We start from the raw sequence: 24,818 nt of genomic DNA, 5'->3' as shown, positions 1-24,818 counted from the left end.
CCTCCCCGGCAGGAAGCAAGGGTGCTGCGCAATCCTCACATAAACGTCCGACCGCCTCCGAGTTCCCTTTTAGTCTCTAACCCTTCCTTTTTCTCAGCCTAGGGCCAGGGCGGAGCCGGCTCCCCAGAATGCCCGCCCTGAGGGTGTGATAAGAGCAGGGACGCCCCCTCTATTTGTATAGCTCCCGGGACGTGGCGCGCAGCTTATATGCCATTTCGGAGTCAGAGGAAACTCCAAATCCCGGAATGCCTCGGGGGCAGGCGCGTGACTTCCGTTGTGTTGGAAGTTGCGGAGTACCGAGTCTTGCGGGCTGGTGTGGTTTGAGGGCGACGGGTTCGGAGTTGCGGACGGGTGGAGGGGTGAGCTTTTGTGTTTCTACACATCCTTCCCGTAGATACCCGGTATGGAGCTGGCATTGGACTTGGGTGACCAGGACCTGCTGGATTTCCTGCTAGAAGAAAGCGGAGATGCGGGGGCAGAGCAGCCGCTTTCCGAGGTGGGTGGGGGCTGTCAGGGGAGGCAGGGGGTGGGCCGGAGGCTGGGGGACGGGGGGTGGGCCGTCAGTGAGGCAGCTGGTAGTAATAGGTCATGGCTTGTTCATTTGAACCCTATGCAGGCGCTGAATGAATGGGAGGTAGAGGATTTCCTGAGCTCCCTGCTGAGTCCGCCAGCATCGTTGAACGTCCTTAGCTCCTCTGATTCCTGTCTTGTCCACCATGATCATACCTACTCTCTCCCACAGCCACACGTCTCTATAGATGTAGGTGAGTCTGAAATAAATGAAGTTGAGGGGGAGGAGAGGACTCCTGGGCCTGGCTCTTTATATTTTCCCTTTTGCAGATGGTGAAAAGTATGAAAAAGATGGGGCTGATACGACTCCACTGCATGTGGAGGAGCCAGCAGATCAGGTACTTGATTTACCGCGGGATTATGCCCATATTGCACATTCCTTTCTGACACTCACTTGCAACTCTGCTGCCCACCTCCTGGTAACCTCAGGAGATTGTTAGGCTGATACTGACAGACGAGGAGAAGAGGCTGTTGGAGAAGGAGGGTCTTACGCTGCCTGGGACACTTCCTCTTACTAAGGTAAGACTCATTGGTGGAGTAAAGGCTGGGGAAGGGGGTTGTGAGTCCCAAGTAGGCTGTTTCTGTTAATTTTATATCAGGAAGGACTGAGATTAGAAAATTTAGCAAATTTGTTGCTAATAGGAAGCTGGAGCATGTAGTTAATATGGTGAATGTAGAGCCAGATCCTGGTTTTGTGAGGCTTACATAAATTTTGGTGGTTTTTTTTTTTTACTATTGTATATTAAAAAACATTTTTAAGTATTTATTTAGTTATTTTTTTTTTTTGAGAGAGGAGTGCAAGCATGGGAGGGGCAGAGAGAGAGAGGGAGACACAGAATCTGTAGCAGGCTCCAGGCTCTGAGCTGTCAGCACAGAGCCTGGCGTGGGGCTCAAACTCATGAACCATGAGATCATGACCTGAGCTGAAATTGGCCACCCAACTAACTGAGCCACCCAGGTGCCCCTATTTTTGTCTCAAAAAATGTTTATTTTTGAGACAGAGAGCATGAACTGGGGAAGGGCAGAGAGAGAGGGAGACACAGAATCCAAAGCAGGCTCTGGGCTCCCAGCTGTTAGCACAGAGGCCCGCAAGATCATGACCTGTCCTGAAGTCAGATATTTAATCGAATGAGCCACCCAGGAGTCCCTCTTTTTAAAGTTTATTTGAGAGAGAGTGAGAACCAGCAAGGTAGGGGCAGCAGAAGAGGGGGGCAGGGGATCTGAAGCAGGCTGTGTGCTGACAGCAGAGAGCCTGACACAGGGCTCTAACTCACAAACTGTGAGATCACTGCCCTGAGCCTGTCAGATGCTTAACTGACTGAGCCACCCAGGTGCCCATTGGTGTTCTCGTTAAGAGAGAAGAATTCAAAATCATCAGTGCAACATTAGTAAAGGGACTTGGAAAGGACTGTGCAAATAAGGGGCCCTGACACTTAGATTTCAACTGGCTTCAGGGTAATCCACTAATAGCTGAATGGTAGAATTAAGTTTTAGAATTCATCAAGAAATCAAGGCTGGACGAAGTAGTACAGCGAGAATAATTGTAAAATCCCAAGTTTTAAGTTTCAAGTGATGGGTGTCAGCTTTACAAGCACAGTATCATGATACTGTTGTGAAATCAGTGTTCATTGATAGAAACGTTGAATTTTAATTTTGTAAAAAAAATTGTTTACAGTTTCTTTATTTTGTGGGGGGAGGCAGAGAGAAAGGGAGAGAGAGAATCCCAAGTAGGCTCTGCCCTGTCAGTGCAGAGCCCAGTTTGGGGCTCTGTCCCACAAACTGTGAGACCATGACCTGAGCTGAAATCAAAGGTTGGATGCTCAACTGACGGAGCCACCCAGGTGCCCTGAGAATTTTAATTTCTTAGAAGTACAAGAAGACTTACCAGTTTGAGAGGACTAAGAAAGTGAGTGGGGTTCTTTTTTTTTTTCTTAATTTTTTAATTTATTTTTGAGAGAGAGACCACGTGAGCAGGGGAGGGTCAGAGAGAGAAGGAGTCACAGGATCTGAAGACAGGCTCCAGGATCTGAGCTAGCTGTCAGCACAGAGCCCAATGCGGGGCTCAAACCCACGAACCGTGAGATCATGACCTGAGCCGAAGTTGGACGCTTAACCGACTCAGCCACCCAGGTGACCCGAAAGTGAGTGGGGTTTGAAAGCTCTATCAATGGAAGTGTTGCCTCTAGAAGGGCAGTGACCATCTTGTTCTCCTCTCTACCGTCCAGAGCACATTTTAGTGTCTAGTTTTGAACCCGTATGTTTGACGGATATTAAGAGATGCAGTCCATCCTGAGAGAAGATGATGAGTTAAAATTTTTGCCCCGATTTTTTTTTAACTCTGAGGAAATAGTAAATGCCTTAAAACAATTAAAGACTGTTCATCCTGTATGGTCTCAGAGGTAGATACTAGGTAAGTCTAATCAATAGAAATTGTAGAGGCAGATGTTGGCTTAGGATAAGGAAGATCTTTTTTTTAATTAAAATTATTAAAAATGGTCTGGCTTGTGAGGGCGTTAACCCCGGGTGTCGGAGGCATTCAGACCGAAGCCAAGTGCCTGCTGGCCAGGGAAGCTGTGGAAGGGATTCCTGCATTGAAAAGAAGATTGAACTTAGTTGCTTCCCACCTCTTTGGTCCAGTGTCCCTCTGCGGAGACCTCTCTTCCCTGTCTTCTTTTAGATGGAGGAACAAATTCTGACACGAGTGCGGAGGAAGATTAGAAACAAAAAGTCTGCTCAGGAGAGCCGCAGGAAGAAGCAGCTGTACATGGGAGGTTTAGAAAGCAGGTACAAAAGGGAAGAGGGACCCAGGGGGTGGGAACAGAGGCAGTTGAAAGTGTTGGGTTTCAAAGGGGTGTGGGGGGTGCTGGCCATGTCCTCATATCCTGTTATTCCCTCAGGGTCTTGAAATATACAGCCCAGAATCTGGAGCTACAGAACAAAGTACAGCTCCTGGAGGAACAGAATTTGTAAGCATCTCTCTAACATCAGTCCCTTCTTCCTCCCGTTTTATGCTGTCATACTCTTTCCCCTGCCCCACACTGGATTTCTCACTGGGCAGCTCCCACATGCAGGGTCTGGTGCTTGGCCTTAAGTGGATGATCCCAAGAAGCTCACAGTAATGGGGAAGAAAGTCACAAGTAACTAAGGTTAAGTATCCAAAAAGAGAAAGGAGGGAGTAAGAAAGACCCCGTGGGGCAGATGACATTTGATAGTAGGTAAGATTCTGGGGTGGGGGTAGGAAACATTCTAGGCAGAAAGAACACAGCATAGTCCAGTCTGGCTGGAACCTTAACATAGAAAAGTTGAGCCAGAAGGTAAAGAACATAGCCTGCCTGGTAAGGATTATGTGCAGAGCTGATCAGGCAGTGTAGAACCCCTGAAGTATCTGCAAAGGAGTTTGTCAGTCAGGACAGGACAGAAAAGTACTTTTTTTTTTTTTGTCTAAAGTGTTCTTTTAGTTTAGAGAGAGTGAGCCTGGAAGAGGGGCAGGAGAAAAAAATCTTAAGCAGGCTCCATGCTCAGCATAGAGCCCAACATGGGACTTGATTCCACAACCCTGGGATCATGACCTGAGCTGAAATCAAGAGCTGGACACTCAACCAACTGAGCCACCTAGGTAACCCAGAAAGGTATTTAATGAGGAAGATCAGGCATTTTGTCCACAGAGAGAAAGAGGTCATTTGCAAAATGGGACAAAAAACAAAAGGGACAATTTGGTGCACAGATGGAGGAGTGGCCTTAATAGGAGGGTTTCACTGTATTTCAGGGTGTGGCCTGGGGCTCCTCACTGTCCTCTCCCCCTCTTCTTCCAGGTCCCTTCTGGACCAGCTGAGGAGACTCCAGGCCATGGTGATCCAGATATCCAACAAAACCAGCAGCGGCAGCACCTGTGTCTTGGTAAGGATGGTGCTGGAACGCGAGATCCTCTTCTCTGGCAGCAGGCATAGGGGCGCAACCTAGAGCCTTTCTTCCTTTGCTTTTTCCTGTTCTCCAGGTCCTCCTGTTTTCCTTCTGTCTCCTCGTCCTACCTGCTATGTACTCCTCTGACACAAGGGGGAGCCTGCCAGCTGAGCATGGAGGTGAGAGGCTTAAGGGTGCCCTTAAAGAAGGGCTCGGGGAAGGCCTGGCCCGCCCTTGAGGAGTCTTTGTTTCTTTAGTGTTGTCCCGCCAGCTTCGCGCCCTCTCCAGTGAGGACCCTCACCAGCTGGAGCTGCCTGCCCTGCAATCAGAGGTACCAAAGGACAGCTCAGACCAGGAGCTCCAGGCTCTCGGCAACTCTTGCTGCCTGCTCCACCATATGCCTCAGGCTCCTGGTGCTGAGCCTCCCTTGACATTGCCGCTTCCTGTCCCCTCCTCAAAGTCCCCCTGCTCAGGTCAGGTCCGTCCCCTGCATGCAAACTTCACAAGAGAAGGGGGATGGCTCCCTGCCCACAGCCCCTCATCTGTTATCTTACAGGGCAGATATTCAGGCTAGATGTGAGGATATTAGGGGGCCCAGGCCAGAGCCTGGGGTTCCTAGTCTGTGTCCAAACGAAAGGAATGGGAAAGGGCTAGCCTGAGCCCCTGCGTCCTGTCAGGAAGCCTGGGAGTTCAAACACAGCACACTTAACTGGCTTTCTGGGTCTTTTATTTGTACCCATTTTTGTCTGCCACCCCATGAATAGATCTGGGGGAGTCAGCTGACCTTGATCATTTCATGCAGTGAGGGACTGGGTGTGGGAAAAAATAAATAAGTGATTCTGATGCTTGGGTTACCCTCAACCCCTCTTTACTGGCACAACTGGGTGGGGAGAAGGGAAGGGGCATGATTGTCTTGGTGGCTCAGGGTTGCAGGAGCTTGGTGGGGTGAGGAGTGAAGAGGAAAGGCCAGGCTGGAGGCTGGGCTGTTAGAGTCTTCCTCCCATAGTTCAGAGGGCTCACTTTGGGTTTGCCATGGCTTCATTTGGTCCAAGTGTAGGCCCTGTGCTTAGTCCTGTGCCCTGTTCGGCTATTGGCTTGGAGGCCTTTTTATGCTGCTGCTGCTGCAGGGCCAGCTGCATGGCCCAGATGCTCAGTGGCCGCATGTAGGCCAGCGAACGGAATACCCGCTGCTGGCAGTATGCTTCAGGGGTCTGGAAGGCCAGGCCCAGGCGCTCCCACACAGTCCGGTAGCAGCCTTCTGCTGTCTGGAAGCCTTCCCAAGTCAGGCCCTGAGGGAAGAGATGTCAGTCCCATTATTTGACAATCCCTGAGTAGCCACTTCAGCTGGACAGATGGAGACAGTAAGGTCTCTGCCCTCAGGGAGTTCCCAGCTTGTGGCAGAAACAAACTTGACCCGTAGGCAGAAGCCTGAAGGCAGAAAATGGAAGGCATGCCAGGGAAAAAGGAGAGGCTCTCCAGATGGGTAAGGCCCTACAGAGGTTTGATGGATGAGGAAGTCTGCCAGCCCAAGGTACAGATGGTGGAGGGGTGGACAGGGAGTGCATTACCTCCTGGATCATGGTGGCTGCCAGCCCATAGACCACGCCCACCCAGACTTCATCAGACTGGACACTGGATCTGTCAGGGACACCATGGGGCTGCATCCCATTCACAGCCCCCATGGCTCCACCCGCAAAGGCCCGGACATTGAACTCGAAGATAGTTTGGAGAGCACAGACCACATGAGGGGTAGGAAATACCTAGAGGGGCAAAGGCAGCAAGACGGTTACTTAAATTTGCTTCCCACATCCAGAAAAAAAACCCCACCTTCTCTCTGGCTTCTCCTAGTCTTTCTCACCTCAGTGTCTCCTTCTCCTAGACCACTGGCCCTCAGGAACCACTGGCCGGCACACTGGTCAGACATGATGCTACAGGACTGAGGCGGAGGGCTGCAGTCATAGTTGTAATAGCGGCCTGGAGTACAGGAAGACAAAATAAGGCTCCTTGTGTCCCCATAGCTGCCTTAGGTCTCCTTAGGCTCTTCCAACTCACCATTCCAGAGCAGTCTCTCATAGGCTTCTTGGCCTCGTCTAAGGATGGAAGAAAACTTATCCTGGACATCCTGTGCCCCACACAGAACAGCCATCTGAACCATCACAGCCACAGCTGCCAGCCACAGTCCTCCACAGTAAGCACTGCTCAGGGACACGGGTTTGGGTGTCAGGCTGGCCGTGCCAGCCTCTCCCGTGCAACATAACAAGCAATGCATCATTCTTCCTTGAGCCCACAATTCTTTGGTGTCCAGCTCCCCACCTCAGGTACCCTAGGAATCCCTACTCTCCAACCTGGGGCCCGTGGTGACCCATCCATCATAGGTCTGGTCTGCATAGCCTCCATTCTCAATGAGTCCATCTTGGTCCTTGTCAAACTTCATTTCAGACTCCATCACGGCCTAGAGAGGGACCAAGATACTCAAGACCTAGATAGATACTAAGGAATGACAACAAGAGTCAGCTGGGTTCTCCCCAAACACTGGTCATGCCTTTGACACACTGGCTACTGCACATGCATGTCTTACCAGACACACAGGCCACATGTCTCTCAGGAAGACCTGGTCACCCGTCAGGTAATAGTCTCGATAAACCTGCAGCACAAACTTGAGGTTTAGGTCCTTCCAGTCTGCAGTATCGTGGACCACATATGCATTGATCCGGAGCCATGGCTCGTCATCTGTGGGAGGGGAGGAAACCTGACTGATTTGAATTGGTGGGTAAGGTAGAAGGTACAAAAGTTGAGGGAGGGAAGTACAGCTTTGGGCTGGAGGGGTTTTTACCTGGGTCCCCAATATCATGGGGGATGACGTTCCTCCTTTTCACAGGTGCCATTACCCCACTCATCAGGTATTGTCGCCGTGTCGGGTCCTCCCTGAGTGTGGCCAGAGCTGGCGGGGCAGACATGCCGGCCGGGGGCGGGGGGGGGGGGCAGTTAGGGAATGGGCAGACTTGAAGTGGAGCACAGAATCGTGTTTGTGACACTAGAGGGGAACCAGTAAGCAGGATGTGCATACATTGAGTAGAGAGGAGGAAGGAGACAATCCCAGGGACCAAAAAGATTTTACAAGGGCAGAAGGGGAACAAAATGGACTCATACCCATGTCATACTGCAGGCTGAGCTCGAGTTTGGGCCAGAGCATGACGAGGGCGAAGGAAGCATAAAAGTGGACATCATATGTGTTGTACATGCGATATTCCTGGCCTGGAGGAAGGAGGGAGACACAGTGTTGCCAGAATTCCCGCTTCCCCTTCAATTCCCCTCCCTACCTTATCCTTGAGCTGGGGACGGGGCACTGCCATACTCCACACCTGCCACTTAAGCCCCTCATTCCAAGCAGTCCCCTGGGGTAGGCAAAGTCCACCATCCTGCCTTCTGGTAGGGCGCTAACTGGCCTCATGGATATGGCCTGCTCTACTGCAGTCCACCAGCAGCCCGTACCTTCAAGGTAGCCAAATCGACCATACTCCCGGAGGATGGGGCGGAGCTGACACATGCTCCCCGCCAGGTCCTCTGGTAGGGAGTCTTCTGGAACCTCCAGCCATACTGTGCCTCCATCAGCCAGGAAGTACAGTTCATTGAACAGCGCCGATTTATACCAGGCAGGGAAGGATCTGGGGAGTCAGGAGGAGGGAATGCCCTGAGTGTGGACCTCCCAGGAAGGGAAGGATTTTGGAGTTCTTCAGAGTAGGGGGCACCAAGTGAATCCCAGCCCAACTCTGCTGACTGGTGGGTGGAGATTGAACCAAGGAGTCCCATTTGGAGTGTGAGTACCCAGGAGAAGGGTAAGAGATAGGCCCCATTGGCACCTGTCATCTAATATGGGGCTCTGCCAAGCTGAGATCTTCTCTTCCCACTCTGTGTATCGGCACAACGCGTAGTGGCTAAGCGCAGGAGCTGCATTACCATCGCGGCCGAAGAACCTTGTGTACCGCCTGGATGGAAAGAAAGGGGAGGAATGAGAACTCAGGCTCCAGGTCAGAGCTGTAGCACTTTGGATCCCGGAATTCTCTTAATCCCTTTACCTGTAATAGACCTGGCCCTTAGCTCCAAACATGATTCTGGGCATATCCCAAGCCAGGGAGAACTCCAGGCGGCACTGGCCTCGAGGTGGCAGCTTGCCAGTAACACACACAGCCCCGGCGATACCCACTCCTTTCTGCGAGGGGGTGCTTCGGCCTGAGGGAAGCACAAGAGAAATTGGCATAGGCATCCTATTCAACCCCAAGGACCCCTAATATGGGAATAAGGCCTATTCATGATCAGGTCTCTCACCCCTCCTCCCAAGACAGGGACAACCTCTCTTCCCACCACCTCCCTATCAAACCCGCCATCACCAGCAGGGGAGTCCAGCTGTCCGTCTTGAAGTAGATCTTGCCACACCTGCTGCCCAGTGCTGTCAGGGTCAAAGGCTGTGACGTGGGTTACCGTGGTATCCACCTGGTAAGAGGCCAAAGTCTCTGAGGGGAGGCTCCACAAGTATACTGGCTTTGGACTAACTCTCCCACTCCCGTTATAATTCCCACCTCCACGTTCCAGTGACATAAGGGCTGGAGTGAGGATGGGATTCAGGAAATAAGGAAATGAAGAGACCTGGTGGGATGGGGTGGGCTCAGGGGCCAGGCTGAGGGCAGGGTGTTGTGGACTACGGTCTAGGACAGGGTCCCCGTACCGAGAGTCGCGCAGCCACAGCCATGGTGTAGGGATTTGGAAGGGTTGGATGATGCAGCAGCAGCCCCTGTACAGTTTCCCCGTCACGCTCCAGACAGAAGGGCTCATTCCATAATCCCCCTGGGGCGTCGTCTCCACCACCCAGTCCATTCCGCATGGAGAACATGATGGACACATCCAAGGCTTCGTCCCCTTCATTTTCCACATCCCACACAAAGACTCCTACAGGCAGGCTGCTGTCCTGGGAGCAAAAGATCAGACTCAGATGGTCCCAGTGTAGTGCCTCCTGGCCTCACTCCTCCGCACCAAGGACCTGGCTCAAATTACCCCCTGCCCCCAGCAGACTCTTGTTTCCACTTTCATCTCCCCATATTTCCAGCAGGCTGTCTTACCAACTGAGCAGAGGTCCTGGAAAACCAGCATGATGTCTTTCACAGATCATGGAATTTCCCAAAGGACCAATCTCAGGGAAGGGAGGACAATGGAGGAAACATAGTGGGAGCCTCACCTGGTAGTCATGAGGCAAGATGGGTGTGATCTGGCGACAGGTGAGGGTGACATTCTGGCCAGGAAGCTGATAGACAGTCCAGGCTCGGGGATAGAGGGCGTGGTAGAATGCAAAGTACCCGCACAGGCCCCAGTTCCAGCTGCGTAGGACACTTGGGCGCTCCACGGACAGGACTTGCTGGTACACAGTCTTCCCTTCCCGACGCAGGCACACTGTGAACTAAACCAAGAAGGCAGATAAGCTGGATGGGGTAGCCACAGGCTCCTCAAACTAGGCTTCTGTCCCCTTTCAGAGCCTGCAGTGGTTATCAATGCACCACAGCCTCACTCATCCCCCAGACCTCTCCCCCAGTGGTGAGTCACCACCAAGACCTGCCTCCTCTCCTCTCCCAGGCTTCCCCTCCCAAGTCCTGTCTCCTCTCCTCTCCCGGCTTCCCCTTCCTTCTTACTATGGTGGTCTTAGTGCCCTCACCATTTCTGCCTTTATGCTCTGCCTCTTGCTATCTGGTATCAGAAGATCTTTCTTACAGACAAATCAAGACATGTTAGTCTGTGTTTATAATGTTTCAGTGACTCCCCATGGCCCTCAGGCTAAAGTCTAAACTCTTCTTCCTGGCTTTCTTGATCTAGTCTCACCCTGCCCATCAGACTCATTATTGTTGAAGCACTTAATATTCGGTCATATCAAATACTCACTGCTCCTTGAACACATTACATTTCCTCGTCCATGCCTTTGCTCCTGCTCATTCTCCATCTGGTGAAACCTCTCATCCTTCAAGGCCTAGGTCAAATGCCATCTCCTCTCTGCAAGCAGTGAGTCATTCTCCTGTGTGTCCCCCTACCCCTCTAGTTTTAGCATGTTATGATGGTTTTGTTTACATTCTCGCTCCCTGACTGCTCTGTAGGTTCTTTGAAGATAGGGCTGCTCCAGTTCACTGAGGTCCCCCTCTCCAACTATGACTCCACATCAGAGCCCGGCAGAGTTGGCATGCGTAGGGAGAGAATGGGGAAAGTCTAAAGCAGTGTCCCTTTTTTTTCTCAGTGTACTATTTATCCCTCTCAATTTGGTTCTTTTTTTAAAAATTTTTAAAAATGTTTTTTATTTATTTTTGAGAGACAGAGAGACAGTGTGAGCAGGGAAGGGTCAGAGAGAGGGAGATACAGAATCTGAAGCAGGCTCCAGGCTCTGAGCTAGCTGTCAGCACAGAGCCTGACGCAGGGCTCGAACCCACAAACCGTGAGATCATGACCTGAGCTGAAGCCAGACGCTTAACCGACTGAGCCACCTAGGCGCCCCTCAATTTGGTTCTTATGTAATCTCACAGTCTCCATTTTCTCAAACTCTGATTCCCCTAAAAAATTTTAAGCTTCTGGAGTATAGGGGCTTTAAGGGGCTAATTTCTCTTCCCTTGCTTCAAAGTATGCCTGATAATTTTAATGTATGTATACAATAACTTGTGTTGTTGGAAGTGGTTAAGACCATGGGCTTTTAACCACAGAGAGAGCTGTTTTTGAATCCCAGAGCTTCCATTTACCAACCATGTGACCTTTGGCATGTTACTAAATCTCTTTGGATGTCAGTTTCCTTATCTATAAAATGGATGTAATAATGGTACTTACCTTGTAGGACTGTCTTTAAATATTAAATATCATACAAAATGCATAGCACAATCTCTAGCACATGTTAAGCATGCAATAATTACTTTAACTCGAGTCACGATTCCGGAAGGCACTTCCCCTCAGGATACCTAATGGATGAGCCAGAAAGGAAGCTTGGGCCACTGGGTAGGGTTGGCAAACCTGAACTAGGAAAGGCATTGTCATTAATTGGACTCAAGGTCTGCTAGTCATTTTTTCTTTGAAGATGAGCTGAAAGCTGGAAGCATCCCTCAGACAGTAAATGGGAATGCGGTGGACAACTCCACGCATGAGGTCACTGGAGAGACATGATGAAAGGTAGACCACATGCCTCTGGCAACTGAGGGCCCAGATGTAATGAAGGAACAGAGGCAAAACAAGTGAAGCTTCAGAAAAGGGAATGTTCTTTTAACCAGGTTAAGGGATCTGGAAATTCTCTGCCCTCTCTGGTTGGGGACTGGCTGAGCTAGCGGAGTTGGGGCAGCAAAGTAGGTAGGAGGCATTTACTAGAGAAATAGAGGGCATGAAGGTGCTGGGGATGTTTACTCTTTTAAGAAACATGTGCCCTGGGAGTATCTCATTCCTAATATCCTAGCACAAGGATGGGCACATGGGAAGCATCGTGAAAATACTTATCGGACTGAATCATGTGCACAACTAACTTCCACATCCTATGCTGGCCAAGAGGCCTTTCCTGGTCTGCGGTACTGTCCTGGACTCTCCGTCACCTCCTGGTCCTTACTTGGTCAGCGATGACGGTCTGGTGCTGGTACATTCCAGGATTAAGCTGCCAACGACAAAACTGGCCTCTCCAACCTCGGGTGATAGTGCCTCCCCCGATGCCACCCAAAGGACAACCTAGAGATACAATCAGGATGGTTAGTGGGACGTGGGAAGTGGAAAAGAACCCCATTCTTCACTTTCTAATGTTGAGTTTGGCTAAAAACCATGGGGACAGCAGATCAATACACTGTATACTTTAAACTTACACAGTGTTTTGTGTCAAGTATAGCTCAATAAAGCTGGAGGGAAAAAACCAACAACAACAGGGAAAGGGGCAGTGCAACTTGCATAAGCTGGAAGCCTCTTGCCTAGGTCTGCAGTAGACCCAGAGGCTGGGCCCTCTCTGTGCAGAGCACAGCTGGAGTAGACTCACCATAGATTTGTCTCAAGGGTACACAGTTGATGAGGTCAATGAAAGGTGTCTTCTTCTCCACCTGGGTCTTCCGGTACCACCACTGCAAGTACCTGAGGAGCAAGAGGCAGTGTGAGTGGAAGGGGCAGTGGGCGGTACCTCCTGGGCTGCAATCTCCTGCCTCTTTCTGGACACCCAGTTGTAACTTCCAGTTACATGTCCACTGAGTCCTGGTTCCCTTCACTTCCAAATCTCTCCTCCTTTCCACTTCTCTACAGTTCAAGGTCCCCTCCTCTTCCCAGTCACCCCAGCTCTCAAGGATGGGACTGTTTCTCCTTTTTATTCTCCTCAGGAGCTTTCTGACCATGCATCACCTCTAACTCCACTACCACAGCTTGGGTTTAGCCCAGGAGCTTTGCTTGGGGTGCTGGGAGGACCAGTTTTGTTTCCCTGACCACACCCCCCACCCTCAATGGGAATAGTCTGCCGGGATAACTTTCTTCTTCTTCTTCTTTTCTAGAGGGTAGGGAGGAGCAGAGAGAAAGGGAGAAAGAGAATCCCAAGCAGGCTCCACACTCAGCACAGAGCCCAAGTTGGGGCTGGATCTCACAACCTTGGGATCATGACCTGAGCAGAAACCGAGAGTTAGACACTTAACTTACTGAGCCATCAGGTGCCCCACGCTTTCATCTTTTTTAAGTGATTATTTTGGGGCGCCTGGGTGGCTCAGTCGGCTAAGTGTCCGAGTTCAGCTCAGGTCATGAACTCGTGGTCTGTGAATTCGAGCCCTGCATCGGGTTCTGTGCTGGCAGCTCGGAGCCTGGAGCCTGTTTTGAATTCTGTGTCTCCCTTTCTCTCTCTCTCTGCTCCTCCCTCGCTTGTGCTCTGTCTCTCTCTGTCTCAAAAATAAATAAACCAAATAAATAAATAAGTAAATAAAGTGATTATTTTTCTTCCTGATTGTGAAAGATGAAAATCTGTAGAATACACTAGATGGAAGAGGAAAAAAATCCCACCCATAGACCTTCAGTGTTTACATTTGGGGGCATATCCTTTTAAGTCTTTTTTAAAACTTAGCTTTTAAATGGTAAGCTTTCTGAGTTTGCTCTCTCATAGTATCCCGGTAAAGCCTAAAAATCCTTACCTTTTCCTGGTCTTGTCATAGCTCTGTATCCAATAAGCAAATAGTTCTGTTTGGGATTCAAGGCTCTGACATTGGTTTCAGCCTCTCTTCTAATCTGAAATCCTACAGATCGCTTCTTGGCCTTTTGGCTAAGATCAAGTGTAGTATCTGTTCTTATCAGTTAAATCCTACAGATTCCCGTTCAGAGTGGGTCATCACTAACCAACTCTTGTCCCACCAGACTCTTCCAATTCTGTTCTCCTCCCTAGCCAGCCATTTTATACTTATTATTCAAGCACACCACTAGTAACCACGAAATTGGGTAAATAACCCATCTGAGCCTCAGTTTCCTCATCTACAAAATGGGGGTACCTCCTGCCCTACCTATTTCATGGAATGGTTCTAAGAGCAAATAATAGGAAAGCCATCGGGTATCTGTGTCCGGTATTATCGTTACTTGCACATCCACGATCTGAACTCCCACTCAGATGCTGTCTTGTTCTTTCAGTGTTCCTCACACGAGTCTGACATACTTGTAAATTCCTTGGGGAAAGGGATAGTGACAAAGACTAGCTGATTATTACCTACAGCTTCAAGCACAGGGCAGGGCACATGATCTGCTGTCAGTAAATTATTTGCTGAATTTACCAGTGAATGTGCCAACAGTGGGGCACTACACAGCTGAACATGAAGAGGAGCAAGGAGAGGAGAAATATGATTAGAGAATAGGGAGGGTACATGGCGGGGGTGGTGGGCAGGGAAGGAGGGAAGACAAAGGATGAGATGATGAAAAAGCAGAAGGTCCTCTCTTCCTGCTTAGAGGAAACTGGACTGTGAAACTAGAGGCCAGAAAGGACTGGGGAAGGGAGGGAGGGTGCAGCAGGGAGTAGGGCAGTAAGGGATAAATGCAAGATCTGAAGGTAAGCATAATAAAAGCGTATCTGGCATAGAACAAGCAGTCAGTAAATACTTATTGAATGAATGGACTCAGGCTGGAAGGGAGAGCAATCAAAACTGAGTTCTTAACCACAATGAGACCAGGAAAACTGTCTTGCTGCGACTCCTGATCCGTGTACCTCCAGTTTGGCCCCCTCTTAGTGTTCACCTCTCATTCCCTTAATTAAAAAAAAAAATTTTTTTAACATTTATTTATTTTTGAGAGACAGAGACAGATCATGAGCAGGGGAGGGGCAGAGAGAGAAGGAGATACAGAATTGGAAGCAGGCCCCAGGCTCTGAGCTAACTGTCAGCACAGAGCCCGGCGCGGGGCTCGAACCCATGAACTGTGAGATCATGACCTGGGCCAAAGTCAGATGCTCAACTGACTGAGCCACCCAGGCGCCCCTCTCATTCCCTTAATTTAGCAGCTGGCCATTCCTGACCCATTTGGCCTTCTCCATCATTTCAGCCCCAATTTAAAAACTATCATTCACAATTGTTCCTTGTTTCACCCCTGCTTTCTCCTCAATGCAGGACCTCATCCCATTCCCAAAGCCCCATGTCCATGATCTCCACCCTATCCTGGCATGTGGAGCCAAGGTCCAGGAGGCTGAGCACAGCTTCAGGCCTCTGACTCAGCTCATACTTAGGGGCTGAGGGGCTACGAGGCCTACCTGTTCTTGATCTCAGTGTCCTCCCACAATGCATCCCATTGTGCTTCCCTCAGGACTCCAGCCCTCAGACCTTATTTTGACATAGAGACTTTGGGGGTCAAAGTTGAGCTGAGACAGTTGCTGAAGTAGCCTGGAGGGATGACTGTTCTCTGGTACAGGCCACCCACAGGAATTAGCAGAGGAGCCAGATACCCAGGCAGCGTCAGGCCCTTCCCACTGCTTAGGGCCGAGGTGAGGTAAATGTGCTCCCAACCCAGCCCTACAGCACTGACTGAAACCGAAGGGTCCCCTACTTTAGAGGCTGTTAGCGCTGGGTTCTCCAACCTTTATTCCTCCATTGCCAGCTGTGTTTACTTTGTGGATTGACTCAGAATGACCTAAGGGTGATGCTTTCTATCCTCACATCCACCCGTTCCTGTTAATAGGTCTTGGCTCCTCATCACTAGCTTTTGAACTCAGTGGGGATCTGTAAGGATCTAAAGGAGTTCTACAGCTCAGGATAAGCCCTTGGGGTGTCTGTAATCCTTGGGGGAAGGGGCACCAGAGCAGACTCTGGAAGACTGTATTACTTAGAGTTCTGGGGACACTGGCAGTGCCTCTCTGGCCAGAGGTCCTTGCTTTTTATATCAGGGATTGTCTATCTCAGAGTAAAGTAAACAGCACACCCTCTCTTTAGGGTGAGAGCAGGCAGGCTGTCACCTACTCCCTGGAGCTTGAAAGAAACTGATGGGTGTTGGGACTGTAACGTGGTGTGCCTTTTAAATGGGGTGGGGTGGGGGAGAATACCCCAGTTCCTCAGGGGAATCAGGGTTGAGAACTCCAGCCTCTGGAATAAAACAACATTGTGTCAGTACCATAGCAGACACTGAATAAAACAACATTGTGTCAGTACCATAGCAGAGAGACTGTCCTTTCCCACCTTGCTACAAAGTATAGCAAATGCCAAAGTGAAGTCTTTGGCAAAGGAGTGAGATGGAGCCTAAATGGGAAAGGATGACTGCAGGCCAGATGTTCCTGCTCTTTCCTCCTCAGAAAGACAAGTTTCTGGGAGGAAGGGGGTTACAGAGATGTGACCCGGTCTCACCTCCCCACAAAACCACAGGCTTAGAATATGTTGGGGTTAGGGGCCACTTGACTGGGACACGGCACCCATCTGTTTTCTCACCTTATCTCACCTCTGCTGGAAATCTTGTGCTGGAACAAAGTGAAATCTAAGGTACTCTAGGCAATGGGATCTACTCACCGCAAGCCCATGCCCAGATGCTTTATCAGGTTGCTTAGGGAGATGTTGTTGGCATTAAAGGGTTTCCTCTTCTCTGCAAACTCATGAGCCAGGCAGATGCGCCAGCCGAAGGGAGGCACCTGGTAGCCCTTAGCTTTGCCTTCATAAGAAGCCATCAGTTGCCCAGAGTCCTTCGGATTGCTGCAGCCCGGCTCACTTGGGGGTCGATTGTTTTCAGGGCTCTCGCAGTCTGTAACCTGCCCAGACTCAGTGCCTCCAGCATTACCAGAGCAATAAACCTGTGGGTCCCCTTTGACACAGCTAGTCTGCTCCGAGGCTGGGACTCCGGTTCCCATGTTCTCAAGGATCCTGGGTCCCCGCGACCTCGATGGTCCCGGGCCCCAAGTCTTCGGGTACAAAGTATCACTCTAGGCAAGTCCAGATGCGGGCGGCGATGGTTGTTAGGTGTCGTCTCGGAGGGCCGGGCGCTGGGGAAAGCCGAGGTGAGTTTGTGTCTCCGTGGAGCCTGGGAGCTGTTGCTGCAGCGGCGTTGGCGGCAACTGCAATAAAGCTGCCTCGGGCTCCCCCTGGGTCGTCTCTCTGGGTCCTGGGAGGGAAGGATCGGGTCTCGTCGTCATTGGGCCGCGGTGATTAGTTTGCCCAGCCAAAGGGCGACTGAGCCCGCGGAAAGGGGAGGAGCCCCGGGGGCCAGCCCGCAAGGAACCGCCCCCGGGACCGGCCTGGGAGCTCGCGGCAGCCTCAGCCCTGTCGCTGGGCCGTGGCGCCAGGCCCCCACCCTGGGTAGGGCGCCAGGTCCCACCAGTTAGTGCCTGGGACAGCGCCTGCGCCCAGGTACCAGCCCGAGAGAAGGTGACCCAAAGCGCCGGGACGACCCGAGCCCCTTCCGGTCCGGTCAGCCGGGCGTTTCCGGCCGGAAGGCGCTTGGTGGGGAAGGGGGGCTGAAAGGAAGTCCCGCCTCTGTCGCGTATGCCGCCACGCACTTGGTCCGGTCCTGGAGGGGCGGGGAGGTGAGGGCCTCGGCGTGCCGAGACTTTCCCCCGTATTCGACCGTGTGAGGTGCCCGGACTAAGGGCAAGAGGTGACGGGCGGCCGTGGCTTTGGCCTGGGACCTGGAACCTGGAGGGAGGTTGGGGAGGCCGGTTTGGGGGTTTCGGGAGGTAGGAGGACTAACTCGGTGCTAAGGGGGGCCGGGGTCTGGAACCCAGAACGACCCCCTATTGGGTCACCTGTCGCCCATACTTGCCATCCACCTCCCTGCACCCTAAATCCGATGCTTCACTCAGACACCATGGTGGTGACCGCCGGTCTCCTCTATCCTGGCCCCAAGGCTCGCCGCAGACGCGCCTCCCTGCCAGGATACTGACCTCTGACCTTCCTTGTTTCCTTTTAGATCTGAATCCGGAGCTGCCATGATTGAAGTGGTAGCAGAGCTGAGCCGAGGTCCTGTGTTTCTGGCGGGGGAGGCGCTGGAGTGTGTGGTGACAGTCACCAACCCCCTGCCCCCCACGGCCACTTCTGCATCCAGGTGGGGATGCAGATACTGAAGGAGAGGGTTCTTCTGGGAGGAAGCTCGGTTTCTATAGGGCTAAGCCAGAGCTCAGGTTGGCCTGAAGCTACACCACCACCAGCTCGTTGCGCTCTTGTTGTAGGAAAGGGCTGTTTAACCCAACATGTGGTTGACAGAGCCCTTCCTCTCTCCTCCCCTATTTCCACTTTTACCCACAGGATACTTAGTTCTAATGGATTCTCCTTGAGGTCCTGATTCCTAACAGACTCCTGGACATACCCACACCCAGCCTCTGACCCTTAACCCTTGAGGTTCTGGATTCCTTGATCCTAGGACAACCACCTCATTGTGTTGGTCTCCTCAGACGAGGGTTAGGGAGTTTGGGAGAGAATTTGTGAGGTCAGGAACTCCCCTCTGATGCCTTCTTTTCTTCCTCCCATAGTGAGGCTCTGGCCTGGGCCAGTGCCCAAATCCACTGCCAGTTCCATGCCAGTGAGAGTCGAGTAGCACTACCTCCCCCTGACTCCAGTCAGCCAGAGGTCCAGCCCGAGAGCCAGACTGTCTTTCTGCCGCACCGAGGTTAGAGACGGGCCTTTGCCTTTGGAAGAGGGAGAGTGGAGTCATTGTCACCTGAGAATGAATTTGTTAAATTGTTCTAGTGGGTCCTTATAGTCTCTGTCATATTGGGGACGTGGGGGAATCTAATTGTTGCTTTGGGGGTATAAGGCTGTTTCTTACAACAAGAAAAGAAAGGTAGCTTACTTTGGGCTGCCCCCACTTACTGTGCTAGTTTCACCCAGTACTAGACAATAGGTCATTAAATTGCAGTCTTTCTTACCTCTTTTAGGTGAGAGGGGTCAGTGTATCCTTTCCACCCCACCAAAAATCCTTTTCTGTGATCTGAGGCTAGATCCTGGAGAGTCTAAGTCATGTGAGTACCTATCTCTTCCCCACCCCTGGATTGCCTTCTAAGGCTCCTGGAGGGAGGACTTCTCTAGCTGCTTCTGGCTGCCCTGACTACTGCTTCCCAACTAGACTCCTACAGTGAAGTGCTGCCCATAGAGGGACCACCCTCCTTTCGGGGTCAGTCAGTCAAGTATGTCTACAAACTGACCATTGGCTGCCAGCGTGTCAACTCACCCATCACTTTACTCAGGGTCCCTCTGAGGGTTCTTGTGCTGACAGGTAAGTAAGGATTCCTGGAGGGAAGGGCTGGGGAGGAGCCTCAACAAGGCAAGAATGATCTGGAGAGGGCCTGTGAGGGGAGCTGGAGGGAGGCTTCCTGGTCTTAGTAAAGGTGCAAGGCGGAGGGAGGGGGGCGTTTCTGAAGAATAGGTTGAAATGTGTACCTGGGATGTGTCTCACCTTACCTTTAGCCTTCACGGGTTGGAGTCAAAAACCCTAACCTCTACTGTCTATTCCCTTCTAGCACTGTCTTTCCATCTGTTCTCTCTGTAGGCCTTCAAGATGTCCGGTTTCCCCAGGATGAGGCTGTAGCCCCATCTAGTCCATTCTTGGAGGAGGATGAAGGTGGAAAGAAGGATTCATGGCTAGCCGAGCTGGCTGGGGAGCGTCTCATGGCTGCCACATCCTGCCGCAGTCTCCGTGAGAATCCTTTCACAATTGCCCCGCCTCCCCCCTCCATTCCTGCATCCATAGTATTACTGTCTCAGACTTACTTTCTTTCCATTTATTTTATTTTACTTTATTTTTTTCAGACAGATTTTCCTAATTGCCATATACTTCTGAGGATTCACTGATATCTCATCCCACATTAGAAAAAAAAGCCCCACCTTGGCCTCTGGCTCCCAGCCCTAGGTACTCCCCAGTGTGGACTCCAGGCTTATAGTGTCCCATTCTCCCCAGATCTGTACAATATCAGTGATGGCCGAGGAAAAGTTGGGACATTTGGCATCTTCAAATCTGTATACAGACTCGGCGAGGATGTGGTGGGGACCTTAAACTTAGGGGAAGGAACTGTAGCTTGTTTGCAGGTGAGAAGGAAAGGGGATTTTGGGGTGCTGGGCCTGGAGGGCTCGGGAGGAAGGGGGGTGGTATGTAGAAGTGAATAGTGTGGTCACCCAGGGTCCTCTTGGTGAAATAGCTTGAGGTTGGACTCAAGCCCCTCACCTAGAGTCTGCATTTCCCAGTGCCTGCTAGCAACCACTTCTCTTCTTGCTCCCAGTTTTCAGTAAGTTTACAGACTGAGGAGCGTGTACAGCCTGAATACCAGAGGCGCCGCAGGACAGGAGGTGTCCCCTCTGTCTCTCATGTGACCCATGCCCGGCACCAGGAGTCCTGCCTGCATACAACCAGAACCAGCTTCTCCCTCCCCATCCCTCTCAGCTCCACCCCAGGCTTCTGCACAGCCATTGGTGAGACCCTGACCGTCATCAGAGGGGGGAAGCGAGTAAAGCGCTGTATTCGGTAGAGTGTAATGGGTCCTGATTCCTCACAAACTCCTGGACATACCCACACCCAGCCTCTGACCCTTAACACTTACTTGGACGTTCAACCTGTTTCCTAGATGCACTAACTCCTAAATTCTTAAGAGGTTTACAGATGTCCTTCACGACCCCTACCAACTAAGACCCTGTCATGCATTGATCTCTGATTCCCCAGCATGTTTACTTTAATCTACTAAGTCTTGACTGTTCCATACTTAGATTATTAGTTGCTTGACCATGCTATCCTGATTGATATGTTTCTAGTAAACACTAGATTTCTTTAGAGAAATCCCTGGTCCTAGCTCTGTGACTTCTCTTCTCCCTGAATACTGCTTTCTTTTTTTTCTTTTTTTTTTTTCATTTACTAACCACATCCTGCATTGGTTTATACTCCTGGCTTCTAATGCCTCCCCATCTTTATCTTTTTTTTCCACAGTGTCCCTGAAGTGGCGATTGCATTTTGAATTTGTGACATCGCGAGAACCAGGTTTGGTGCTCCTACCTCCCTTGGAACAGCCCGAGCCTGTCACCTGGACAGGGCCTGAGCAAGTGCCCGTAGACACCTTCAGCTGGGACCTCCCAATCAAGGTGCTGCCCACCAGCCCTACCCTGGCCTCATATGCAGCCCCAGGCCCCAGCACCAGCACCATAACCATCTGAAACTGACTCACCGAGAAGCTATCTTTCTTCAGGATATGGAGAACTCAGCACTTGGACTCTATAGTAGGGCCCATTTTCCCCTCCTGGTTCCAGTGGCATGGACAATGAGAGGCAGGCTTTCAGCTGTAGCATTAATTTATTTATTCAGAATAAATTGGCAGCTGCTAGTGGTTTCCCTGGAAGTGGCAGCAGCGATGGGCAGTTAGCAGAAAGGTGATCGGTTGAGTTTATCTGGAGTGGGAAGCAGAAGCCCCAGGAGCTGGGGTGTTGGCTGAGCCCCATTCGGGGTCGGGCCCTCCCCCTTTGCAGGGCAGCCGAGGGTCAGATTTTTGGACCAGGGAGAATTGACAGGTTCCTGCCTCCTGACGTACCTCACACTCCGCGGGGAAGTCGATGGGATGCTGAGACCTGGGGAAGCAAAGCGTGGGAAAGGAGTCGGCCCGGTTAAGGCCCCCTTTATCCCTGCCCCACTTTTTCTGTCTGCCAGCATTCCTCCCATGTCTTTAGTGCCCTCTTGGTCCCCATGACTAAGCTCTCGCCTGCCATATATGGATTTTTTCATTTCATAGCAGAAATATTTTCCCTCCAGACTGCCCCCTACATCCCTCACTTTTAGCTTGCAGCCTTCTCTCTCTCTCTCTCTCTCTCACTCTTGCTGGTACCTTCAGGTTTGGCCAGCTTCCTACCTCTATTCTGTTCATTCTTTCCTCACAACAGTCTGGTTATACCCCAGCAGTCCCTCCCTGTTGTTCGAGCCATTCTCCCTGGCCGTCTGTGGTCACTCACGTGTCACAGCAGCCCACACCGACGGGATGCAGACAGGTACAATGGAAACAGTCCTTGCGGAGCCACGACTCACCCAGGGTAAAATATTTCCCTTCATAGTGGCAGGGGGCTAGGGAAGAAGAGGAGGTGTTAGTATGTGGGCGAGTGGTGGTGGCAGACAAAACCGCTTGTGGTCCGGAGTAGGAGAAAGTAAGTGCATATCGCCTCCATATCTAGTCTCCTATTTCCGAGTTGGGGGGAGTCTGGGTTTTCCGATAGAGGGTCATCTCTACGCCCCCCTCATCCCCACTCCCTCTGTCCTCGTCTTTTCCTGATGCCTCCCCAGCTTTACCTTGAGCTTGGAAGTAGCACTTGCTGTGGACTCCTGGCTGCTGGAGGAGCAGAGATATCACTAAGCAGATGATTCCCCAGCTTCCCAGGACTCTCTTCGCCTCTCCAGACCAGAGCATCATTAGGGTCATTCCTGCAGCACAGCCCTCTCGATCCCTTCTTGGCCTCTGTGCAGAGTACTCTGGTCTTGTCTTTATGGCTTTTCTTTGTTTTTCTCCTTGGGTCTTAGTTTCTGTCTCCCCTGGGCTCCTGTCTCACACCATCTCCTTGCCCTCTGCTCTCACAGGCTTGGGATGTTTATAAAGTGAGGACCCTGGCCCCCTGCTGAGCAGAGCTGGAAAAGCTGTAACTCTGTTTCCTGAGGTGAGGGCATGAAAACAAGAGGTCTAGCTTTAACAAGCTGTGAGAGCTGATTCATGCCCCAGCACAGCGAGGGGGAGGGAGGTGGCCATGGATGGGGCACTGGACTGGGCACTTCCCCAGCAAGGAGATGGGAGGGGTGAGGGCCCCCAGGTGGTCCCCACATCTCTTCCCTGACCTGGAGAGAAGGAAGCATTCCACCCCACCCCCTACACACACATACACACCAGGGGTGTGTGTGCTGGGATCCCTGCCTGGACCGGAGGGAGGCATTTCCTGGGGATGGCTAACCCTGCGCTCCGGCCAAACCCAGGAGCTGCAGTAGGGTGCGACGGCCAGAGGCTCCGGGAAAGCGAACAGGCACCTGGAGTGGAGAATGTTTCTCCCAGACCCTAGGGCAATCTCCCTGAATTGTGCTGGAGACATGGGTGCCCCTCTGAGATGGGAAAGTGGGTGTCTCTTGTGCACAGGCATACGAGCGATGTACTATCCATTGCTCAGTACCCCCAAACATACAGCAGATGCAAGATCTTCCCATATCTGGGGATGGTTCTTTTGAAGAGGAACATCTCTAAATGCTCTAATGGTTCGAGTCACTCCCGTTTCCCAGAGGTACCTCTCTTTCCTCTAAGAACGGTATTGAGGAATCCTCAGACATCCTCTCTTGGGTTTCCTGCAGGCTCTGGAGCACCGCAAGATGGGTCATTAAGACTGTAGGTTATAGATTCAGACAAATTGAATTCAGATCCTGATTCCACTTAAGAGCTGCGTGACCTTGGGCAAACTACTTAACTCTAAGCCTTTTTCCTTATCTTTAAATTGGGATAGTAATACTAACTCATAGGGTTATGAGCCTTTAAATGAGATGGTGCATGTAATGCTTTTAGCACTGTCCCTGGCACATGAGCCTCAGAAAATACTAGCTGCTGTGGTTGGTGTTAAGGCTCAGATAAAATGAGTAGAAATTCCTTTGTTTGAATGACATGGAGCATCTGCACAGCTGAGGACTTCTGTCGGGGGCTGCTGTCTCCTACCACAGACTTCTGCCCTTTGTGCATTCATGCTCCATATCTTTGGTTTAGAAAAAGTGTTGTGGATAAACCCACTTTTCCTCGGTCAGTCAGTACCTTCACTTCTACCTTGGGAGAAGGTGGCGTTTTCTCCTCCTTCCAGGTAACATCGGAACCCCAGCTTTTCTCATTAGGATTCTGATCCGTGTCTTCCCATCCCCACTCACGTGAACTCTCAATTTCTCCTGTTTGACCCCTCTAATGCTGGCCCTCTCTTTGGTACTAATGACCCCTCTCTTCCACTTTACCACGCTCCAAAGATCCTTTTCTGGCTGTTCCTCTCCTGTCCCGAGGGCCACTTTGGCATTCTATTTTTCCTTCTGAGTCTCCAGCCCATTTTATCGCAAGAGTCTGATTCCCTGCCACCCAGTGGATCAGATATAACTACTCTGGCTGACCTTTTTAGAGGGCCACCCTGCTCCTCACCTCTTCATTCAGAAACTTCATCCATCCACCTCCGACCCCCATCTGTCCTCTTCGAAGTAGATGGCTTAAGTGGATGGAAATGCGAACTGCATGTACCACATGTTCACCCTATCAGGTTTGATACCCTTTCTATTACAGAGGAGTGCGAGCGAAAAAAGAAAACTCATGGTTGAAGCAGGGTGCCTTGATGTAGGCTGGCATGTGGGAGGCATGGCCCTGGACCGCTCTCTTGGCTGGAGCAGGTGGATTAGAAGGCTTTCCTAGTCAGCACAAGGGCGCAGGCAGAACTCTTGTCAATGGGCAGTATCTCTGCTGCTACTTTTCTGGGGAAGGGGGCCTTGCTGATATCCTGGAAATCTGGGCCACCGAAAGCCTTTTGCTCCTGCAGCCTGGAGCCGACCCAATAGGGGGCAGACACGACTGGGGAGCTAGGAAGCTTGAAGATGGTAATGATGGTGGGCCGCAAAGGGGGCCCAGTAGGGATTGGTGTGTGTGAGATAATGGGAATAGAAGTGGGAGCCGCCTGTAATGAAGATGAGGTAGGCTTATGGGTAGGAGTAGGGGGCTATTAGAAAGAATGTCTGGGGCTAAGCCAGCATCCTTCTCCCAGAATTTGGGGGAGGGGGTTGTGTGGGGGAGGTGTTGGTTGAATCCACTTGCATTCCTGTTGGTGCACACGCTCTTGTGCGCGTCTCTGTAGCCGCTTGGGCCCGGAGGCCACGCTTGTGGTTGCTGTGTGTATGCTTGTGTGTAGGGGAGGTCGGTGGTTAGGGCCCAACTC

General features: G+C 51.3%; 4 protein-coding genes and 1 pseudogene across 11 annotated transcripts; 3 read left to right on the top strand and 2 right to left on the bottom strand.

The window, feature by feature from the left end:
* Positions 1-6: 6 nt before the first annotated feature.
* Positions 7-5,316, top strand: CREB3 (cAMP responsive element binding protein 3). 3 transcript variants are annotated; one of them, XM_029920982.1, is made up of 10 exons: positions 7-21; positions 395-496; positions 617-764; positions 841-908; positions 1,000-1,089; positions 3,248-3,354; positions 3,468-3,536; positions 4,383-4,467; positions 4,565-4,649; positions 4,728-5,316. In XM_029920982.1, exons 2-10 carry the CDS (start codon positions 404-406, stop codon positions 5,042-5,044), a joined length of 1,062 nt encoding a protein of 353 aa, XP_029776842.1. In that variant the 5' UTR covers positions 7-21; positions 395-403; the 3' UTR covers positions 5,045-5,316. The 3 variants fall into 3 exon arrangements, with proteins under 3 accessions (XP_029776842.1, XP_029776846.1, XP_029776843.1); XM_029920986.1 differs by lacking the exon at positions 7-21 and adding an exon at positions 24-45; XM_029920983.1 differs by lacking the exon at positions 7-21 and adding an exon at positions 65-260.
* GBA2 (glucosylceramidase beta 2) lies at positions 4,188-17,352 on the bottom strand. Its single transcript, XM_029920976.1, has 17 exons — positions 16,452-17,352; positions 12,494-12,585; positions 12,080-12,195; positions 9,701-9,919; positions 9,194-9,433; positions 8,859-8,961; positions 8,547-8,700; positions 8,331-8,456; positions 7,963-8,135; positions 7,621-7,725; positions 7,304-7,411; positions 7,049-7,200; positions 6,816-6,922; positions 6,523-6,665; positions 6,329-6,444; positions 6,039-6,230; positions 4,188-5,759 (listed from the first exon to the last, which is right to left on the bottom strand). The coding sequence occupies exons 1-17, from the start codon at positions 16,784-16,786 to the stop codon at positions 5,487-5,489; spliced, it is 2,754 nt and encodes a 917-aa protein (XP_029776836.1). The 5' UTR covers positions 16,787-17,352; the 3' UTR covers positions 4,188-5,486.
* On the top strand, positions 13,725-13,826 carry LOC115277196 (annotated as a pseudogene).
* Positions 17,159-22,577, top strand: RGP1 (RGP1 homolog, RAB6A GEF complex partner 1). Of its 5 annotated transcripts, none has more exons than XM_029920981.1 (9): positions 17,159-17,282; positions 17,842-17,976; positions 18,401-18,537; positions 18,806-18,889; positions 18,994-19,143; positions 19,417-19,563; positions 19,825-19,952; positions 20,144-20,333; positions 20,842-22,577. In XM_029920981.1, exons 2-9 carry the CDS (start codon positions 17,861-17,863, stop codon positions 21,063-21,065), a joined length of 1,176 nt encoding a protein of 391 aa, XP_029776841.1. In that variant the 5' UTR covers positions 17,159-17,282; positions 17,842-17,860; the 3' UTR covers positions 21,066-22,577. The 5 variants fall into 5 exon arrangements, with proteins under 5 accessions (XP_029776841.1, XP_029776840.1, XP_029776837.1 ...); XM_029920980.1 differs by having other exon boundaries at positions 17,159-17,300; XM_029920977.1 differs by lacking the exon at positions 17,159-17,282 and adding an exon at positions 17,352-17,458.
* On the bottom strand, positions 21,183-24,770 carry MSMP (microseminoprotein, prostate associated). Of its 2 annotated transcripts, none has more exons than XM_029920987.1 (4): positions 24,038-24,770; positions 22,183-22,539; positions 21,852-21,960; positions 21,183-21,473 (listed from the first exon to the last, which is right to left on the bottom strand). In XM_029920987.1, the coding sequence occupies exons 2-4, from the start codon at positions 22,310-22,312 to the stop codon at positions 21,293-21,295; spliced, it is 420 nt and encodes a 139-aa protein (XP_029776847.1). In that variant the 5' UTR covers positions 22,313-22,539; positions 24,038-24,770; the 3' UTR covers positions 21,183-21,292. The 2 variants fall into 2 exon arrangements, with proteins under 2 accessions (XP_029776847.1, XP_029776848.1); XM_029920988.1 differs by lacking the exon at positions 24,038-24,770 and adding an exon at positions 23,158-23,227.
* Positions 24,771-24,818: the final 48 nt, after the last annotated feature.

This window comes from Suricata suricatta, chromosome 13, assembly GCF_006229205.1.
Source record: "Suricata suricatta isolate VVHF042 chromosome 13, meerkat_22Aug2017_6uvM2_HiC, whole genome shotgun sequence".
Classification (NCBI taxonomy): Eukaryota; Metazoa; Chordata; class Mammalia; order Carnivora; family Herpestidae; genus Suricata; species Suricata suricatta.
Note: the sequence above shows the minus strand (reverse complement) of the source record. Positions and strands in the feature narration are given on the sequence as shown.